At 38.1% G+C, this 15521-nt stretch overlaps 1 protein-coding gene across 4 annotated transcripts in view; it reads left to right on the top strand.

Moving 5' to 3' along the window:
• Positions 1-15521, top strand: part of ARFGEF1 (ADP ribosylation factor guanine nucleotide exchange factor 1) — a 92942-nt gene that overhangs the window by 65059 nt on the left and 12362 nt on the right. For all 4 annotated transcript variants that reach the window (XM_061448323.1, XM_061448324.1, XM_061448326.1 and 1 more), the window contains 13 exons: positions 362-490; positions 3970-4128; positions 4505-4655; positions 9275-9365; positions 10051-10091; positions 10189-10358; positions 10904-11055; positions 11217-11389; positions 12326-12486; positions 13158-13288; positions 14093-14222; positions 15078-15213; positions 15299-15437. In XM_061448323.1, the coding sequence (XP_061304307.1) occupies positions 362-490; positions 3970-4128; positions 4505-4655; positions 9275-9365; positions 10051-10091; positions 10189-10358; positions 10904-11055; positions 11217-11389; positions 12326-12486; positions 13158-13288; positions 14093-14222; positions 15078-15213; positions 15299-15437 (1763 nt within the window). The remainder of the gene's footprint in view (positions 1-361; positions 491-3969; positions 4129-4504; positions 4656-9274; positions 9366-10050; positions 10092-10188; positions 10359-10903; positions 11056-11216; positions 11390-12325; positions 12487-13157; positions 13289-14092; positions 14223-15077; positions 15214-15298; positions 15438-15521) is intronic.

The following is a 15521-nucleotide window of genomic DNA, read 5'->3' on the forward strand; positions in this document are numbered from 1 at the left end:
TTTACAATGAGAAATAAAAATTATCCTGAGTGTGCCAAACCTCCAGTAGACAACTGAATGACAGAGTTTTGGGTGGGGGTTGGGGGGGGGGGGGGGGAGAGATTGTTTTTTTTTCAAGGTATCTGAAAATGGTTGTGTGTGTTGGTTGGTAAAGGAGAGTGTTTTTGAGAGCAGCATCAATCTACATGTGTTCTATGCTTCATGTCTATTCTATTCCATTTCTGTTTTGGCAAAAGGTACCTTCAAGGTTAATGATGTGAGTTAAGGGCAGGATTTACACTTTAGCAAGCTGTTGAAACTATATCATTCCCTTCAAATACCAACAGTTGCTAATGGAGCTTTTATTTTGCGTATGTTGCAGTTGGCATGGACACCCTTTCTGGCTGCATTCAGTGTGGGTCTGCAGGACTGTGATGACACAGAAGTCGCCTCTCTTTGTTTGGAGGGTATACGATGTGCAATCCGCATTGCTTGCATTTTCAACATTCAGGTAAAAAATTTGAGCTTGAGACAATACTTTGATTTATGTACTAGCAGAATGTTACTGAGGTTCTAGGAGTCCTTGTATGTACTGCAATACCTAGAGACTGCCTGCTTCTGCAGTTACTACTTCATCTGATATTTGACTGGAAGCGCTTTAAAGTGACCTTTCATTTTTCCTGGTGTTTTGTAACTGGTACGTGGCTGCCATGCCTATGTAGTGAATTTTTTGTATCCCCACAAGTTGAATACTTCATGTCAAAGTATTTTCTTTCTAGCTTTATTACAAAGCTGTTTACCTTTGTTGTGATTCATAAAATGAGTCTTTCTAACCTGTTCCATAAGTAAAATAGTATCTCTGTGAACTGTTTGAAATACTGATCCCAACTTCAGAGATTATACTAATCCAAGACTTCTATTATTGGATACCATTTTAACAGTTGTGACACTGAAAATGTCGTTCCTGATGTAATGCATGAATGTATCTTGCATTAAGCGCAAGGCCAAGAATTCCAGACCCTCTGGCTCCAGAGGGTAATTCTGTTTAAGCTGGGGGGGGGGGGGGGGGGGGGCAGGCACTTTTTTCCTCCCATTTTAAAATCGTTGGTAATGAATATATAATTATGTTATTGTAGACTATTAGTTAATGAATGGAGTACTGATCTGCAATAAATCCATTGTAAGGATAGCTGAAGAGAGGGGGCAAACAAAATTCATGTTTGACGTTACATTTATTTCATGTGTGTATTGAAAACATTTGAAAAGTAAAACAACTAAAAAAACAAACCAACATCCTCATAAGACTAACTTTCAGTAAAAACTGTTGAACTGTGATACGATAGTGAACGCTTTGCTTCCTTCTCCCCTTGCACTTGTATTTAGCGGTTTAGATAACTTACCACTAACGTGGAGAAGCGCACTGGGACTTCTGATATAGCTGCTTAAAAAAGCCCATTTGAGATCATGTAATGTTTCCTTCCTCTGTCTTTCCACTTCATTCCACCCTGCCACCCCCCCAAGCTGAACAGGCTTAAAAATTTGGTTAATAGAGCCCTCCCTGGAGCCTTCAGTAGTGCAGTGAAATTCACATTCCTGTTATTTTGTTTCTAAGTTGTAAAAGTAGAACTGGTACAAGTATCAGTTTCAGCAGCTGCAGAGGTTGGCTCCCAGACCTGCAGTGGTGTGCCTTGGATGGGGAGGGCGAGGACACATGCTGCAAGATCCCCATGCCCCAAGAATTTACCAGAATCAGTTGTTCCCTTTCATTGGCTTGGGACAAACGTGATTGAACTGGAGGCATTTCAAAACCCGCACTTCTCATTTGCTGAAATTTAAAAACTTTTGGTTTGTTTTTTCAATATAAGTGGTATTACTACTTGGTTTCCTATGGGAATTCTGTTTTGTTGATATCATTAAAAACAATACCAGTTTGTTGATGATTTCAGTATGTTACGTATGATCCAAGATTATTCCATTGCACAAGGTCCTGATTAGATGGCAGTGTAGTCTGACTTAAGATGCCAGATAGCTCTAGCGGTTTGAAGGAGACTGGCAGATCTGCACTTGAGCTGACCTGGGGATCTTTTCTGTTGGAAGCAGGTTTTTCCTCTGGTGCTTGACTGGTGCTGGCAGCTTTTCTATTTCACAGTATCACAGTATGCCAGAGATTGGAAGGGACCTCAAAAGCTCATCTAGTCCAATCCCCCTGCCGGAGCAGGAGCACCTAGATAATGTTACACAGGAATGTGTCCAGGCGAGTTTTGAATGTCTCCAGGGAAGGAGACTCCACAGCCTCCCTGGGCAGCCTGTTCCAGTGTTCCCTCACTCTCACTGAGAAGAAGTTTCTTCTCAAGTTTAAGTGGAACCTCTTGTGTTCCAGTTTGTACCCATTACCCCTTGTCCCATCATTGTTTGCCACAAACAATTATTTCATTGAATAAATATACAGAAGTTCAGATTGGTGCCTAAGAACAGTTAACATTAGTTTACACTTCGTGAGAGATAATAGAGGGAGCTGTAGACTTTTAGTTCTAAGAAAATTCTGGAAGTACACAATACAGTTTAAACTCTGCATGTTCACCTCTAAAATATCAGTTAAAGAGTCTGTTTTTAATTATTTGTGCTTTTAATCTTAGGCTGTCACAGTCTGGCTTTTGTCTTTAAGCATCTGGGACAAGATACACATCAAAAGGATGTACTTAATTTGCTTATATCATCTAGTTTTACTTTCTGGTTGACGGGCGCATTGTACGTTTCTTGTACTTTGATGGCTTAGAGAAGGGACAGAGGAGGGAATACCTGTATGGAACAGAAAGGGAAGGTAGAACTGAAAGCATTTTCTTTTTACAGCAGATACACAGTTAGAAGACTCTAAAGCTTCTGTGCATAGTACTCTTTCCATGAAACTTCCATGTTTCTGTGCTTATACATCATTTGCTGTTCCTTTGCCAGTGTATGCTGTAGTAGTAATTGGGTTTGAATGTGGAAGCCATGCTATGTGGCTCTGTGAGAATCCACCCTGTTACTGCAGCCTGTTGTGGTGTTTGTCTTTACGAAACGGACATTCTTCCTAAGACTTTTTTATATTTGATTTTATTATGTGCTTAATGATGTATTTTTTTCAAAATAGTCTTAAACATCCAAAGAGCTAAATATATTTCATAGTTGTTGTTTGTTTCTCTGATGACCAACAACTCTTGATTTCACTTTATGGCCTTCAGGTCATACATAATGGGAATGTAAAATTCATGTCTGAGCTCAACTGTAATCCCTTTTATCATTGTAATTAGTTCATATGGGATCTTAGAAGCTTCTTTTGGTATTCATAGGTACCCTGTACATAAAAATCAGGTACCACATGTGGAACATCCCTTTTTTGTAAGATTAATTTCACCTGCTTAGATTATAGGTCACTTGCTGTTCACCCACCCATGGCAATCTTGCCTCACAAGCTTCTGGAGTACTCCAAATTGTGTGGATTAAAACAACTAAAGAGCAGTTTTTTGGAATTGGCAAAATATGCCTTTTAGATATATTACTTAGATTCTGTTGCCAAAACTACCCTACAACTTGAGAGAGTCGGCTAAGGCAGAATTTTCAGAGTAGGTCCAGGTATAGCACAAGAGTATTAACTAAGTTAACTAAGAAACCATGTTTCTTGTGAAACAGCATCCAGTTTCCTAAAACAAAACAAAAAAAACTCCCCAAAATACCAAAGCCAGAAACCTAAAAAAAAACAGAAAAAGTGTTGTGTCCTTTCAGACATTAGACATCATGTTCCTGAATAGAGAGAGAGCCTGGTTTTATCCCACAGCTTACTACAGAAGAAGATGAAACATTTTCACTATGTAGAATGCTTTAGAAATTCAGTTCTAGGCAGAAAAAGGTAAACAATATAGCTGCTGAAATCACACAGGTTGCCCTAAGAACCAAGAAACTGAGAAAATACTTACTGACAACTTTTCTGTTTGTTTTCCCTCCCATTTGTAGCTTGAAAGAGATGCCTATGTCCAAGCATTAGCAAGATTTACGTTACTTACAGTGAGTTCTGGTATTACTGAAATGAAGCAGAAGAATATTGACACGATTAAAACTCTCATCACAGTGGCTCATACAGATGGAAACTACTTAGGAAATTCCTGGCATGAGGTATAAAAGTAATTTGTACTTAAACTGTGAGAAAGCACGTGTATTGATTTTGAACATAGTAGTGTGCTTGTTTGTGCATGAATATAGTGGGTTTTAGATAAGTGCCAAGTATGTACTTCTGTACATACATAATGTAGAATTGCACATTATGCAGCCAATTAAAGTAGTAAAACATGTCCAAGTGAAAAATTAAATTATGAAAGACTAATAATATATAAATTAATACTCATTTTGGATAGAACAGAAATACTTTTTTGACCTTGAGTGTTTAGAATATTTTATTTCTAAAGATCTGCCTAAAGACTTCTATTTACTTATTTTGTACTATTTCAGACTGCTTTCTTTTGATAAACAACTTCTTTGTTTCCTGGAATAGATTCTGAAATGCATTAGTCAACTTGAACTGGCACAGTTAATAGGAACTGGAGTAAAACCCCGCTACATCTCAGGGACAGTGCGTGGCAGGGAAGGTTCTTTTACTGGAACAAAAGATCAGGCACCCGATGAATTTGTGGGACTGGGACTGGGTAAGTAATGGATATACAAAGTATTTCATTTAACTGGCTTTGTTCAGACAGATATTGAAGTTTGTCCTTTGTTTTCATTATTGTTGACTGTGTGATTCAGAGACGAGACCATGAAGAAGTTGTAAAACTGTCTTAGACTTTGAATAGAGTTACTCCTATTTCTGGAGTATTTGTTTTGCTCTGATAAGTGTTAATGCTAGGATGGGTGAGCGCGAAATGTTAGAAAATGATAAATTGTTAATTTCTATTACAATATATCCGACCAAATAAGAATGGCATGACCAGATTTAAGGATGTTGCAATGTTAGTTTACCAAGTATTTTACCAGTCAGGCAAGTTAGTATGTGTAGGTTAAGCATCCTGTTATGAAACTGCAAGAAATCCACAGTATTCAAACCAAGTAGGAGGTTATTTTAGCTCAAATGGTGAAATTCTGTTTCCTCCTCTTTTAGTTACTGTGGCACTGAAGAAGTGCCTTTTGTAGGTTGGCTTGAGAGCCAAAATTTATTCTGTAAATAAGACGTTGTTTCCTATCCCAGAAAACTATACCAGCCTTAGCTTCAGCTATCTTGAAAAGGTTGATTTTTTTTTTTTTATTATTTTTTTTTTAAATGGGGAGACAGCTGAAGGCACACAGGTATAGGGTATTAGGAAACTATGAAAGCATTAAGGAAGTATGTATAGCTTCATTTGACTTTAGAAAGTTTCCATTTCAGTATGAAGCTCAGTATCTCCTGCCTTTTGAGCAGCTTAATCCGCAGCTGAGCAAGAGCTCTGTATTCCCTCAAATTTTAATGTAACTATTCTTTTCTTTTCCTAGGAGAAATTACTATTTTACTGGTTTTACTGATCGTAGCCCTCGGCTAGTCCTAGATGTCTGGTTTTGCATTCTCAGACAGTTTTCTGACTCTGCAGTCAGTCTTTTTCTTTCCTTCAGGCTCCCCTTTGGCCTGCCTCTGTACTCCCCTCACCATGCCAAGAGCTGCTGAAGGGAAACCTTGTGCCTGAAATTAATGCGTCTGCCAGCGTCTCATATGCTGAGCTTCTCCCTGCCTTTCTAATATGCATCCTCCAGTTTAGTGTTCCCCAGTGGCCCATCCAACTTTGCTATTTCCAAATGCTGGCAGTTTCTGTATGCTGAAGTGACTGGCCTTTAAAGATTTTAAGCCGTAATAGCTCAAGAATGTAAACTGTAGTCAGGTGTCTGTAAATCATATTTGCTAGTTGTTGGTGGAGATCCAGCTCATAAAGACTTTTTTCCCCTCTTTCAACTACATTACTAAGGAAGACAGGCTGTGCCCAAATGCATAAAATGTTTCTCTGAATTGACTTTCTTGAATGTTTGTTACAGTGCATATTTGGAATATGGAAACGTTGCTTTTTTTTAACTTTTTTTTTATATGTATATTAGTTTTTAATAATACCACTTCAATATTATAGGAAAATGCCAACTCAGTTTGGGTTTCTTGCATTTAGGCGCTGTTAGAACAACTGTTTAGTTTTTTCACTCTTCTCCACAAATTCCATGTTGCAGATACTTACAATTTCTTTCTATGATCCTTTGAAACTATGGCTTTCGAGCAGCCTTCCTGTAAATCTAAATTCTTGTGAGAACCCGTGTAGCCTACGTCCATGTTTTTGCTGACAGCCAGCATGGCTTCACTAAGGGGAAATCCTGCCTGACCAATTTGGTGGCCTTCTATGATGGGGCTACAGAACTGATGGACGGTGTAGAGCAGTTGATGTCATCTACCTGGACTTCTGTAAAGCGTTCGACACTGTCCCGCACGACATCCTTGTCTCTAAATTGGAGAGACATCAATTTGATGGATGTGGATAAACAACTGGCTGGATGGCTGCACAAAAAGAGTTGTGGTCAATGGCTCAATGTCCGGCTGGAGACCAGTAATGAGTGGTGTCCCTCAGGGATCAGTGTTGGGACCGGTCTTGTTTAACACCTTTGTTGCTGACATGGACAGTGGGATTGAGGCGCCCTCAGCAAGTTTGCTGATGACACCAAGCTGCGTGGTTCAGTTGATACCCTGGAGGGAAGGAATGCCATCCAGAGGGACCTTGACACACTTGTGAGGTGGGCTGATGCCAACCTTATGAAGTTTAATCATGCCAAGTGCAAGGTCCTACACCTGGGTGGGAGCAATCCCAGGCACAGCTACAGACTGGGCAAAGAAGAGATTCAGAGCAGCCCTGCGGAGAAGGACTTGGGGGTATTGGTTGATGAGAAACTGAACATGAGCTGGCAGTGTGCGCTCGCAGCCCAGAAAGCCAACCGTATCCTGGGCTGCATCAAAAGGAGTGTGACCAGCAGGTCGAAGGAGGTGATCCTGCCCCTCTACTCTGCTCTTATGAGACCTCACTTGGAGTATTGTGTGCAGTTCTGGTGTCCTTAACATAAAAAGGACATGGAACTGTTGGAACAAGTCCAGAGGAGGGCCACGAGGATGATCAGGGCACTGGAGCACCTCCCGTATGAAAACAGGCTGAGAAAGTTGGGGCTGTTCAGCCTGGAGAAGAGAAGGCTGCGTGGAGACCTCATAGCAGCCTTCCAGAATCTGAAGGGGGCCTCTAGGGATGCTGGGGAGGGACTCTTCATTAGGGACTGTAGTGACAGGACAAGGGGGAACGGGTTAAAACTTGAACAGGGGGAAGTTTAGATTGGCTATAAGGAGGAAATTCTTTCCTGTGAGGGTGGTGAGGCACTGGAATAGGTTGCCCAGGGAGGTTGTGAATGCTCCATCCCTGGCATTGTTCAAGACCAGGTTGGACGAGGCCTTGGGTGATACGGTTTAGTGTGAGGTGTCCCTGCCCATGGCAGGGGGGTTGGAACTTGGTGATCTTAAGGTCCTTTCCAACCCCAGCTATTCTATGATTCTATGTATGCAGACATATATTTTACAGTAAAAAAAATAGTTGTACAATTAGAGTAAGTGAAGTTGCAGTCTGGTGGCATGAAAGCTTCATCTTTCAAACCAGCTTGAAAATACAAAGCTTCGCAATCATGTGGGTTGTAAAAGTAGATGATTAAGCATCTTATTCCTTTGTTTCTTTGATAGGAATGTTGTCTGACTTGTAACTGTGAAGTTCAGCTTTCTTCTCTTGTTTCTGTTCACAAAATTGGAAGGTAAATACTGCTGCTCTGAGTAGGTCATAGCCAAAGAGTACTTCCCAGATAAGGAGAAATCCTCTTTGGACAAAGGAATGTGATGAATCAGTTTTTCATAAAGCAGAATTATGTAGGTGACTCAGCGTTTCGTTGTAAAAGATCTCGTACCTGCTGAAACATGAATCTTCTGTCTGTGTAGGTTTTCCAACATTGATTAGAAATCCAGTGGTGTAAGGAATTTTCATGCAAACTTGCGGAGTTTGTTATGGTTACCTAACTTCTTAGAAATAGCCCTTCAAGTTCACTTCACACAGCTGCTCATTTGATATGTTTCTTAGTTAAAGCATTGCCAAGATAGAAGCTAATTGGTACTGACAGCTTTTGTGCCAGTAAAAGAATAGAGAGATATGAGAAGTCTCAGTCAAACCCAACAGTAATGTAAGTTGCTGAAATACTAGTGTGAGGTTACGTATGTGTGCTTGTATATACAAAAAGGTTACTGTACTCTGGAAAAATGGGTAGTTTATGTAGAATGAATAGCCAGTCATCTCCAGCTACTTCCAAGTGTGGAGCACAGCAAGACTCGGAGGCAAACTTTCAGAAGGCGGTCTGAAACGTGAGAGCTTCTTGTCTTTGCAAAGCTCTGAGAGCAGATTACTGGCCTCCTTACAAGTCTCTTCTCCCCTATCTTTCTGATAGGCAGCCCAAGGGAAAAAAAAAAAAGAAAATACAGGGTACCCACAATGGTTGCAAGATTCCTCAAGATTCCTGCAAGCTTCCTTATTTATTTTTTTTTTAATTATTTTTTAATGGGGCATGGAGGAAGGCTTACATAGCCATATAGACAGAAATTTGCTCGCTGTGATTTAGCATTTTCTTTACATGATCTTTCCAAGGTGTGGGTGACAGTTTCTAGCCTCCAAACTCAATACTGCTATTTTTATTTACAGGTTTTTCTCACTATTGTTAGGTGGTAATTTTGTTGCACTTGAGGTGTAGCTGTAACATGGAGTTTTAGTGGGAGCTCTTCTCTGTGAATGATTAAAAAAACCCTACCAGGATAGATTTACTCACTTGCTGCTAATAAAGTGTGAAAATTCCTCCTCTGTGCAATATTCTCCATCATGTGTTCTGTATTTTCAGTATCAGAATTACCATTGAAATACCCATTGAAAGATACAGAGAAAAAGGCGGTTCTTTTGCTTGTGATTAATTTTTTTTTTTCATTTGTATCTGTTCACACAGTTGTTCTAATGTGGACAATTTTCTGGGAGTAATACAGTTTATAAATGGATAAAGAATTTAGAGAATTAGACTGACATGCAAATGTTCAATGAGATGCCGAAACCATGCAGGGGAAATTAATAATATACTTCTCTTTTTTTGTGAATTAGAAATATATTTAATTACACTGGTAGTGGCATGACTTCTCTCCCTCTTTCTTTCCAGCCCTTTCTCTATTACCTCTTACTTATTTTTCCAATTTTGTTCATTGTAGTTGGTGGAAACGTGGATTGGAAGCAGATAGCAAGTATTCAGGAATCCATTGGTGAAACCAGCTCCCAAAGTGTTGTCGTTGCTGTAGACAGGTATTGGATTAAATTTGCTGTTGCCACTTCAAGTTTTTTAAGCAATATTTCAGTACCTTGTACTAATAATAAGACCTTACTAGTTTACCCTTAGATGGAAAAAAATGTATAAATATTACACTATTAAAGTGCATTTTGGTTTTGTGGGTTTTTTCATTTTTTCTTGGAGCCAGAAGTATTTTTGCAGGAAAGAACAGAACAAAGATTAGGCAAGAAGCCTTTTCACTGATCTAAAATTATTAGATTGAATATAGGCAGCAAGAATCAATGTCAGTTCAATGAAAGTTGCCTTGCAGTAATCTCACATCAAGTGAACTGGATGCTTAATGTCAGACACATAATAGCTCTTTAGATTTGCAGTATTTCTCCCCTCTTCATAATGTGAAGTGTTTCGAGTATTTGTCATGATAAACAGGAATTGATCACTGGGAAAGTCTGACTTCTGTATTTGGAGCAAGGATGAATAGTCTATAAACTACTGCCATTATTCATCAGTCACTGTCACAGAGGGGATAGTATTAGAATCAGTGCTCTCCTCCCAGTCTCCCCACCTGCTTATGGGAGTTATTTTTAAATATTAAAAAAATGTAAATATTTCTGATTCTAGTTTCAAAGCTCAGTATTTTTCCACAATTAGTAGTAATTTTTAAGAAATTGTAACAGTGTCTTAAACTGCCCTTTACAGAATATTTACGGGATCTACAAGGTTGGATGGAAATGCTATTGGTAGGTTTTATCTTTCCCCCCTTCCCCATAAACTGCAAAGCAGTTTTGTCTTAAACCCTGTGAAAATACTGCATCTAATTCTGTGGTCATTTAACAGTGGATTTCGTTCGCTGGCTTTGTGCTGTTTCTATGGATGAACTGCTGTCTGCTACCCACCCTCGAATGTTTAGTCTGCAGAAGATAGTAGAAATTTCTTACTACAACATGGGCCGGATAAGGCTACAGTGGTCTAGAATCTGGGAAGTTATTGGAGATCATTTTAATAAGGTATTCCTGTTAATAATTATACTACATACCCTTGAATTATTGATACAAAGAAATTTTATTTAGAGTTTTGTTGGAAAAGCATGTGCTCATCTGAATTACACTGTTTTTTTCTTCCTTCTGTATAAGTAGCTTAACGTTATTTATTGTGACCTAGGTCTAGAACGGTCTGCCTTTATTTGTATATTCTAATTTTTAGGGATGTCATATGAGGTTTGGGTTACAAGGCTGTTTTCTGTTCAAGTTTGAATTGACTGTTTATCAGGTGAATATTTGACATGCATTTTTAATACAGCTTGTTGAAGCCTTTCTAGGCAGCTTGATTATTTTTAGAAAGTTTTAAATGCTAGGATAGATAATGTAGAAAATAGCTTGAATTGGTTAGGATTATTGAATTGCATTAGCAGTGCAGTTTGTGGAACTGGCTACTGTTTAATTTTGTTAATTTTCCAGTTCTGCTTATTTCTCCATTATCAAATGTGAAGGCAGCTTAGGCAGAATCCATTTCTGATGCAAGCTTACTATGCATTTCTACTCTACGTTATCAGGTTGGCTGCAATCCCAATGAAGATGTAGCTATTTTTGCAGTGGACTCATTAAGGCAGTTATCAATGAAGTTCTTAGAAAAAGGAGAACTTGCTAATTTCCGATTCCAGAAGGACTTTCTAAGACCATTTGAACATATCATGAAGAGAAACAGGTAATAACATACAATTAACTAAATCACCTGGGATCATAAGCACCAACTTCTGCAATTAATGTTTCAAATTGCTTTTGTAAAATCAGTTGCTGGGTAATTATACTGTTCTAATTGATGATGTAATTTAGTTTAAACAATTATTGTTTATTACCATAATTTAGGTCTCCTACTATTCGAGATATGGTTGTACGCTGTATTGCACAGATGGTAAATTCCCAGGCTGCTAACATTCGTTCTGGCTGGAAAAACATTTTTTCAGTATTTCATCTGGCAGCCTCAGATCAGGATGAAAGTATAGTGGAACTTGCATTCCAGACTACAGGACACATTGTCAGTGAGTATTGACCATGTTCAGACATCATAAAAGTCCATGTAACTCCAGTGACTGAGAAGCTTTGTTTATGTTTGGCTTTACAGGCTGCAGAGTAAAGCCCACTTCGTGCTATAGAACCAATGTTTTACACTTTTGACCAGTCCTCTGGAAAAATACTTAGGGAAAGATTATAGTTATCTGTCTTCCTTTATGCCTTTCAAAAAGGAAAAAAAAAAAAAACAAGCTTACCTGTGTATAGCATTCTGGAGTAAAAAAAGTCAAGCCTTAGATAATTTTACTTAATAGTCACTATAGTCATTTTACTATTATGTTGTTTGCTTATCCTTGTCCTTGTTTCTGAATTGTGCTTGTCTATGTCCCTATTAAGGAAAAAGGGCTGAGCAAGGTGGCACTATGATGATATTTTAATTCCCATTCTAATTCAGATCTCAGGCTTTAAGTGCCATAAGGGACCTCTTTTTTTCTGTCTCAACCTCTTCAACTTCCTAAAACTTTTTCAGCATTAATGAAGAATGGGTTTGATTTTATTTTTTTTTTTCCTCAAAAGTGACATAAAATAAAGGCAACAGGACCATATTGCTGAAGGAAGTCTTTTTGTAGATGTCACACTCTGCTGTAGGTATCCCTCTTAAGCTCTAATCATACAGGCTATTAAGCAGTAAGCCTATTGCTCTGTTCTTGCTCAGCTGTTAAAATTTCCCTCATTTATATTAAATGCTACCTTGTTTTATTTTAGATACTTACTGTCAAAATAGAATGCCCTCTAGGTGATTTTATGGTTGAGTGTTCATTTCTTAGGTTTTATTACTACTCATGCATTTGACAACTCCAATCAATGAACCAGTCTCTCATGACTTCTGTTACAATCGGTTTGTATTAGAGTTAATAGGTTTTAAAGCATGATGGTTTTTCTCTTCTGTTCACGCTTTTCTCCAGCAATTGTGTTTGAGAAACACTTCCCAGCAACCATAGATTCTTTCCAGGATGCAGTAAAGTGCTTGTCTGAATTTGCCTGCAATGCAGCATTTCCAGATACTAGTATGGAAGCCATCCGCCTCATTCGCCACTGTGCAAAATACGTATCTGACAGACCTCAGGTATCGTCTGTATTAACTAAATTAGAAGTGCTTTAATCAGTAGTGCTTTTGCAAAGAAAAAAGTACTCATGCTAATCTTACTGGCTTTCCTTCAAGTTTCAGAGATCAATGAGAAATGTGCTTTATTCAGAAGCAATAGGAGTATAAAATGCCACAGGGGTTGAAAGTATCAGATTTTTTAGTTGTGTTTTTCTTTAATCTCTCCCCCAATCTCCATCCACCCAGTTCAGCAGTGGTTAGCTTTCCTGAGAGCTGATGGAACTCAGAGTATCTCAGGATGTGCTCTCTGCAGAGAAATGTTGTGAAAAATGGGTAACAGCATAAGCAAAAACACATTATATCCTCAAAATGTTATGGTAGAGCCTCACTTTCAGTGCTGTCTCTATAAAGAGAGAGTAAGAGACTCACACTGAAGTGCAGGCAAAAACTGATGCTTGAATGTCTCATGTTGTTTGGTGGGGTTTTTTTTTAGTTTATTTTTCATCGTATAACTAAGCATTACTTTGAAAACACTTGACCTTCTTAGTATTACTATTTTGATTGCCAGCTCACCTGAGGTATCAGAGTGTGTACTAATATAGCCGGGATTGTTATTTACAGTTCAGATAGTGTTCTGTTTTGAAAATATCTAACTCTTATGACTCTGTGTAACCCTGTCTTTTCTTCTAAAGGCATTCAAGGAATACACAAGTGATGATATGAATGTAGCTCCTGAAGACAGAGTGTGGGTGCGGGGATGGTTCCCAATCCTGTTTGAGTTGTCGTGTATCATCAATAGATGCAAATTAGATGTAAGAACCAGGTAACAATCAGTGTTTGTAATTCAAATTTTAAAAGGCTTACTTCGTACTTTTAAAATTGAAACAACTCTCTTAGTAAACACAGCTATTGTAGAATGACTTAGATATTTTAATTTACGTGATAACCACTGTGGGAACACCGAACTCTTTATAAACAGACTTTTTAAAAACACCTTTTAAATAGATGCTGGAATGTAGAAAGTCTGTGTTCTTTATGTATGAAATCGTTCTATTCCGTTATACTGAACAACGAAGTTACGTGGTTGTAATGGCATTATGTTAAATAGATAATTATTTCACTTCCTTAAAGTTAAATATTCAAATAGCGCCTGTTTAGTATGAATAGCCATGAACTATTTAAATAGTTCATTTGAAATTAACATTTAAGTAAATTAAAACACAGTGACTGCTTCATGTTTATTATAGAATCTATAAACTATTTAAAACAGCTGGGCTGAATTTACTATCAGTTTATGCATTCACAGAATCATAGAATAGTTAGGGTTGGAAAGGACCTTAAGATCATCTAGTTCCAACCCCCCTGCCATGGGCAGGGACACCTCACACTAAACCATGCCACCCAAGGCTTCGTCCAAACACAGAGAACATAACATTGAACACAGTGAAATGTGGAAGACAACTTTTAACTTTCCTAACACGTAACAGACAGCATTAGGTTAATATTGAAGGTAAACTCTAAATGCAGTTTATAGTCTGTATGTGTTAAATTGTTACATTTGGACATACTTGATCTAGTGCATGTCTTTTTGTAACTCTTAGTACATGTTGTTCTTTCTTCATTTCAGGGGCTTAACAGTAATGTTTGAAATAATGAAGACATATGGCCATACTTACGAGAAACACTGGTGGCAAGATTTGTTTCGAATTGTCTTCAGAATATTTGACAACATGAAACTGCCAGAACAGCAGACTGAGGTGAAAACAAGTGGGATCTGTGTTTATATAGATGAGGTCTATATTATTGTAGAACGCCTGATTAGCAACATAGCTTATCAAGTAATATAAAGCAAACCTCAAAACTTGCATAGAACTTGTGGTTCTAGTGAATTTACTTTGTTTTATTAGCATTCTGTCGGAGGTATTGTCACTTTTCTCATTTTTTTAAACCATGTGTGTTGAAGCCCTAGTAGTTTACACTACAAACAATAGCAGACTATCATAAAATGCAACAGATCTAGGGTTTGTAAGAACTGCAGCTTTTACAAATGATGTCTGGAATCAGAGTACACATCATTTCATGATCAGAAGAAATAAGATTTGCTAATTCAAAACTTTTTGATGACTAGGGAAATAAAAAACCACAACCAACCAAACGAAAGAGCCTACCCAAAACAGCACTATGTTTCACTACATCCTTTCGATCAGCCAAACAGGTTTTGACCTGTCAAACCAGGACCAGGTACTGTCCTGACAAGGAAGTGAAACAGAAGTGTCTTTAATGTGAATTATGTGTAAATTATTAACATTAAAAGTCTGATCAAAATTGTCAGCTGTTTGGGAGTCTCTGGCTATTCCCTGGCAAATATTTAGGAGAAACATTGAAAACTTTGTTTGCTTTGTCTGTTCCTGTAGTTCTTTAAACCTGTTAGTTAGTTAGCAAAGCAAAAGTTGGGGCTCCAAGTTTTAGGTGTTCTGAAATAATAGGAATTGCGTGTCACTATGAAGCAATTCAAATTGAGTAAATACAAATTATCTGTCTGCCTGCAAGGGTGTATATCCTAAAAGTTTCATGTTAAACGAAGTTGTAACTTTTTTTCTTTTCCCTTCTAGAAAGCTGAATGGATGACAACTACTTGCAATCACGCACTTTATGCAATATGTGATGTATTCACACAATATTTAGAAGTACTTAGTGACGTTCTTTTGGATGATATATTTGCGCAGCTGTACTGGTGTGTGCAGCAAGGTAGGACTGTACCACATTATGCTAAACAATGTTAATGTTTTACTGTGTTGCATGTGAATAAACAAATGCACTGTTTGTCTTTCAGACAATGAGCAACTGGCACGGTCTGGTACAAACTGTTTGGAGAATGTTGTCATCTTGAACGGTGAAAAGTTTACCTTAGAAATCTGGGATAAAACTTGTACTTGCATGCTGGATATTTTCAAAACTACGATCCCTCATGCGTAAGATGATTGTTAATGTTTATACTTTGTAAAATAGTTTAGCTAGATGACTTACTAATTTCAAACTGTTAGGTATCTAGTAGC

This window comes from Pezoporus flaviventris, unplaced genomic scaffold, assembly GCF_033815535.1.
Source record: "Pezoporus flaviventris isolate CSIRO_AGI_PZ_B2104156 unplaced genomic scaffold, CSIRO_AGI_Pfla_v1 ptg000007l, whole genome shotgun sequence".
Lineage (NCBI taxonomy): Eukaryota > Metazoa > Chordata > Aves > Psittaciformes > Psittacidae > Pezoporus > Pezoporus flaviventris.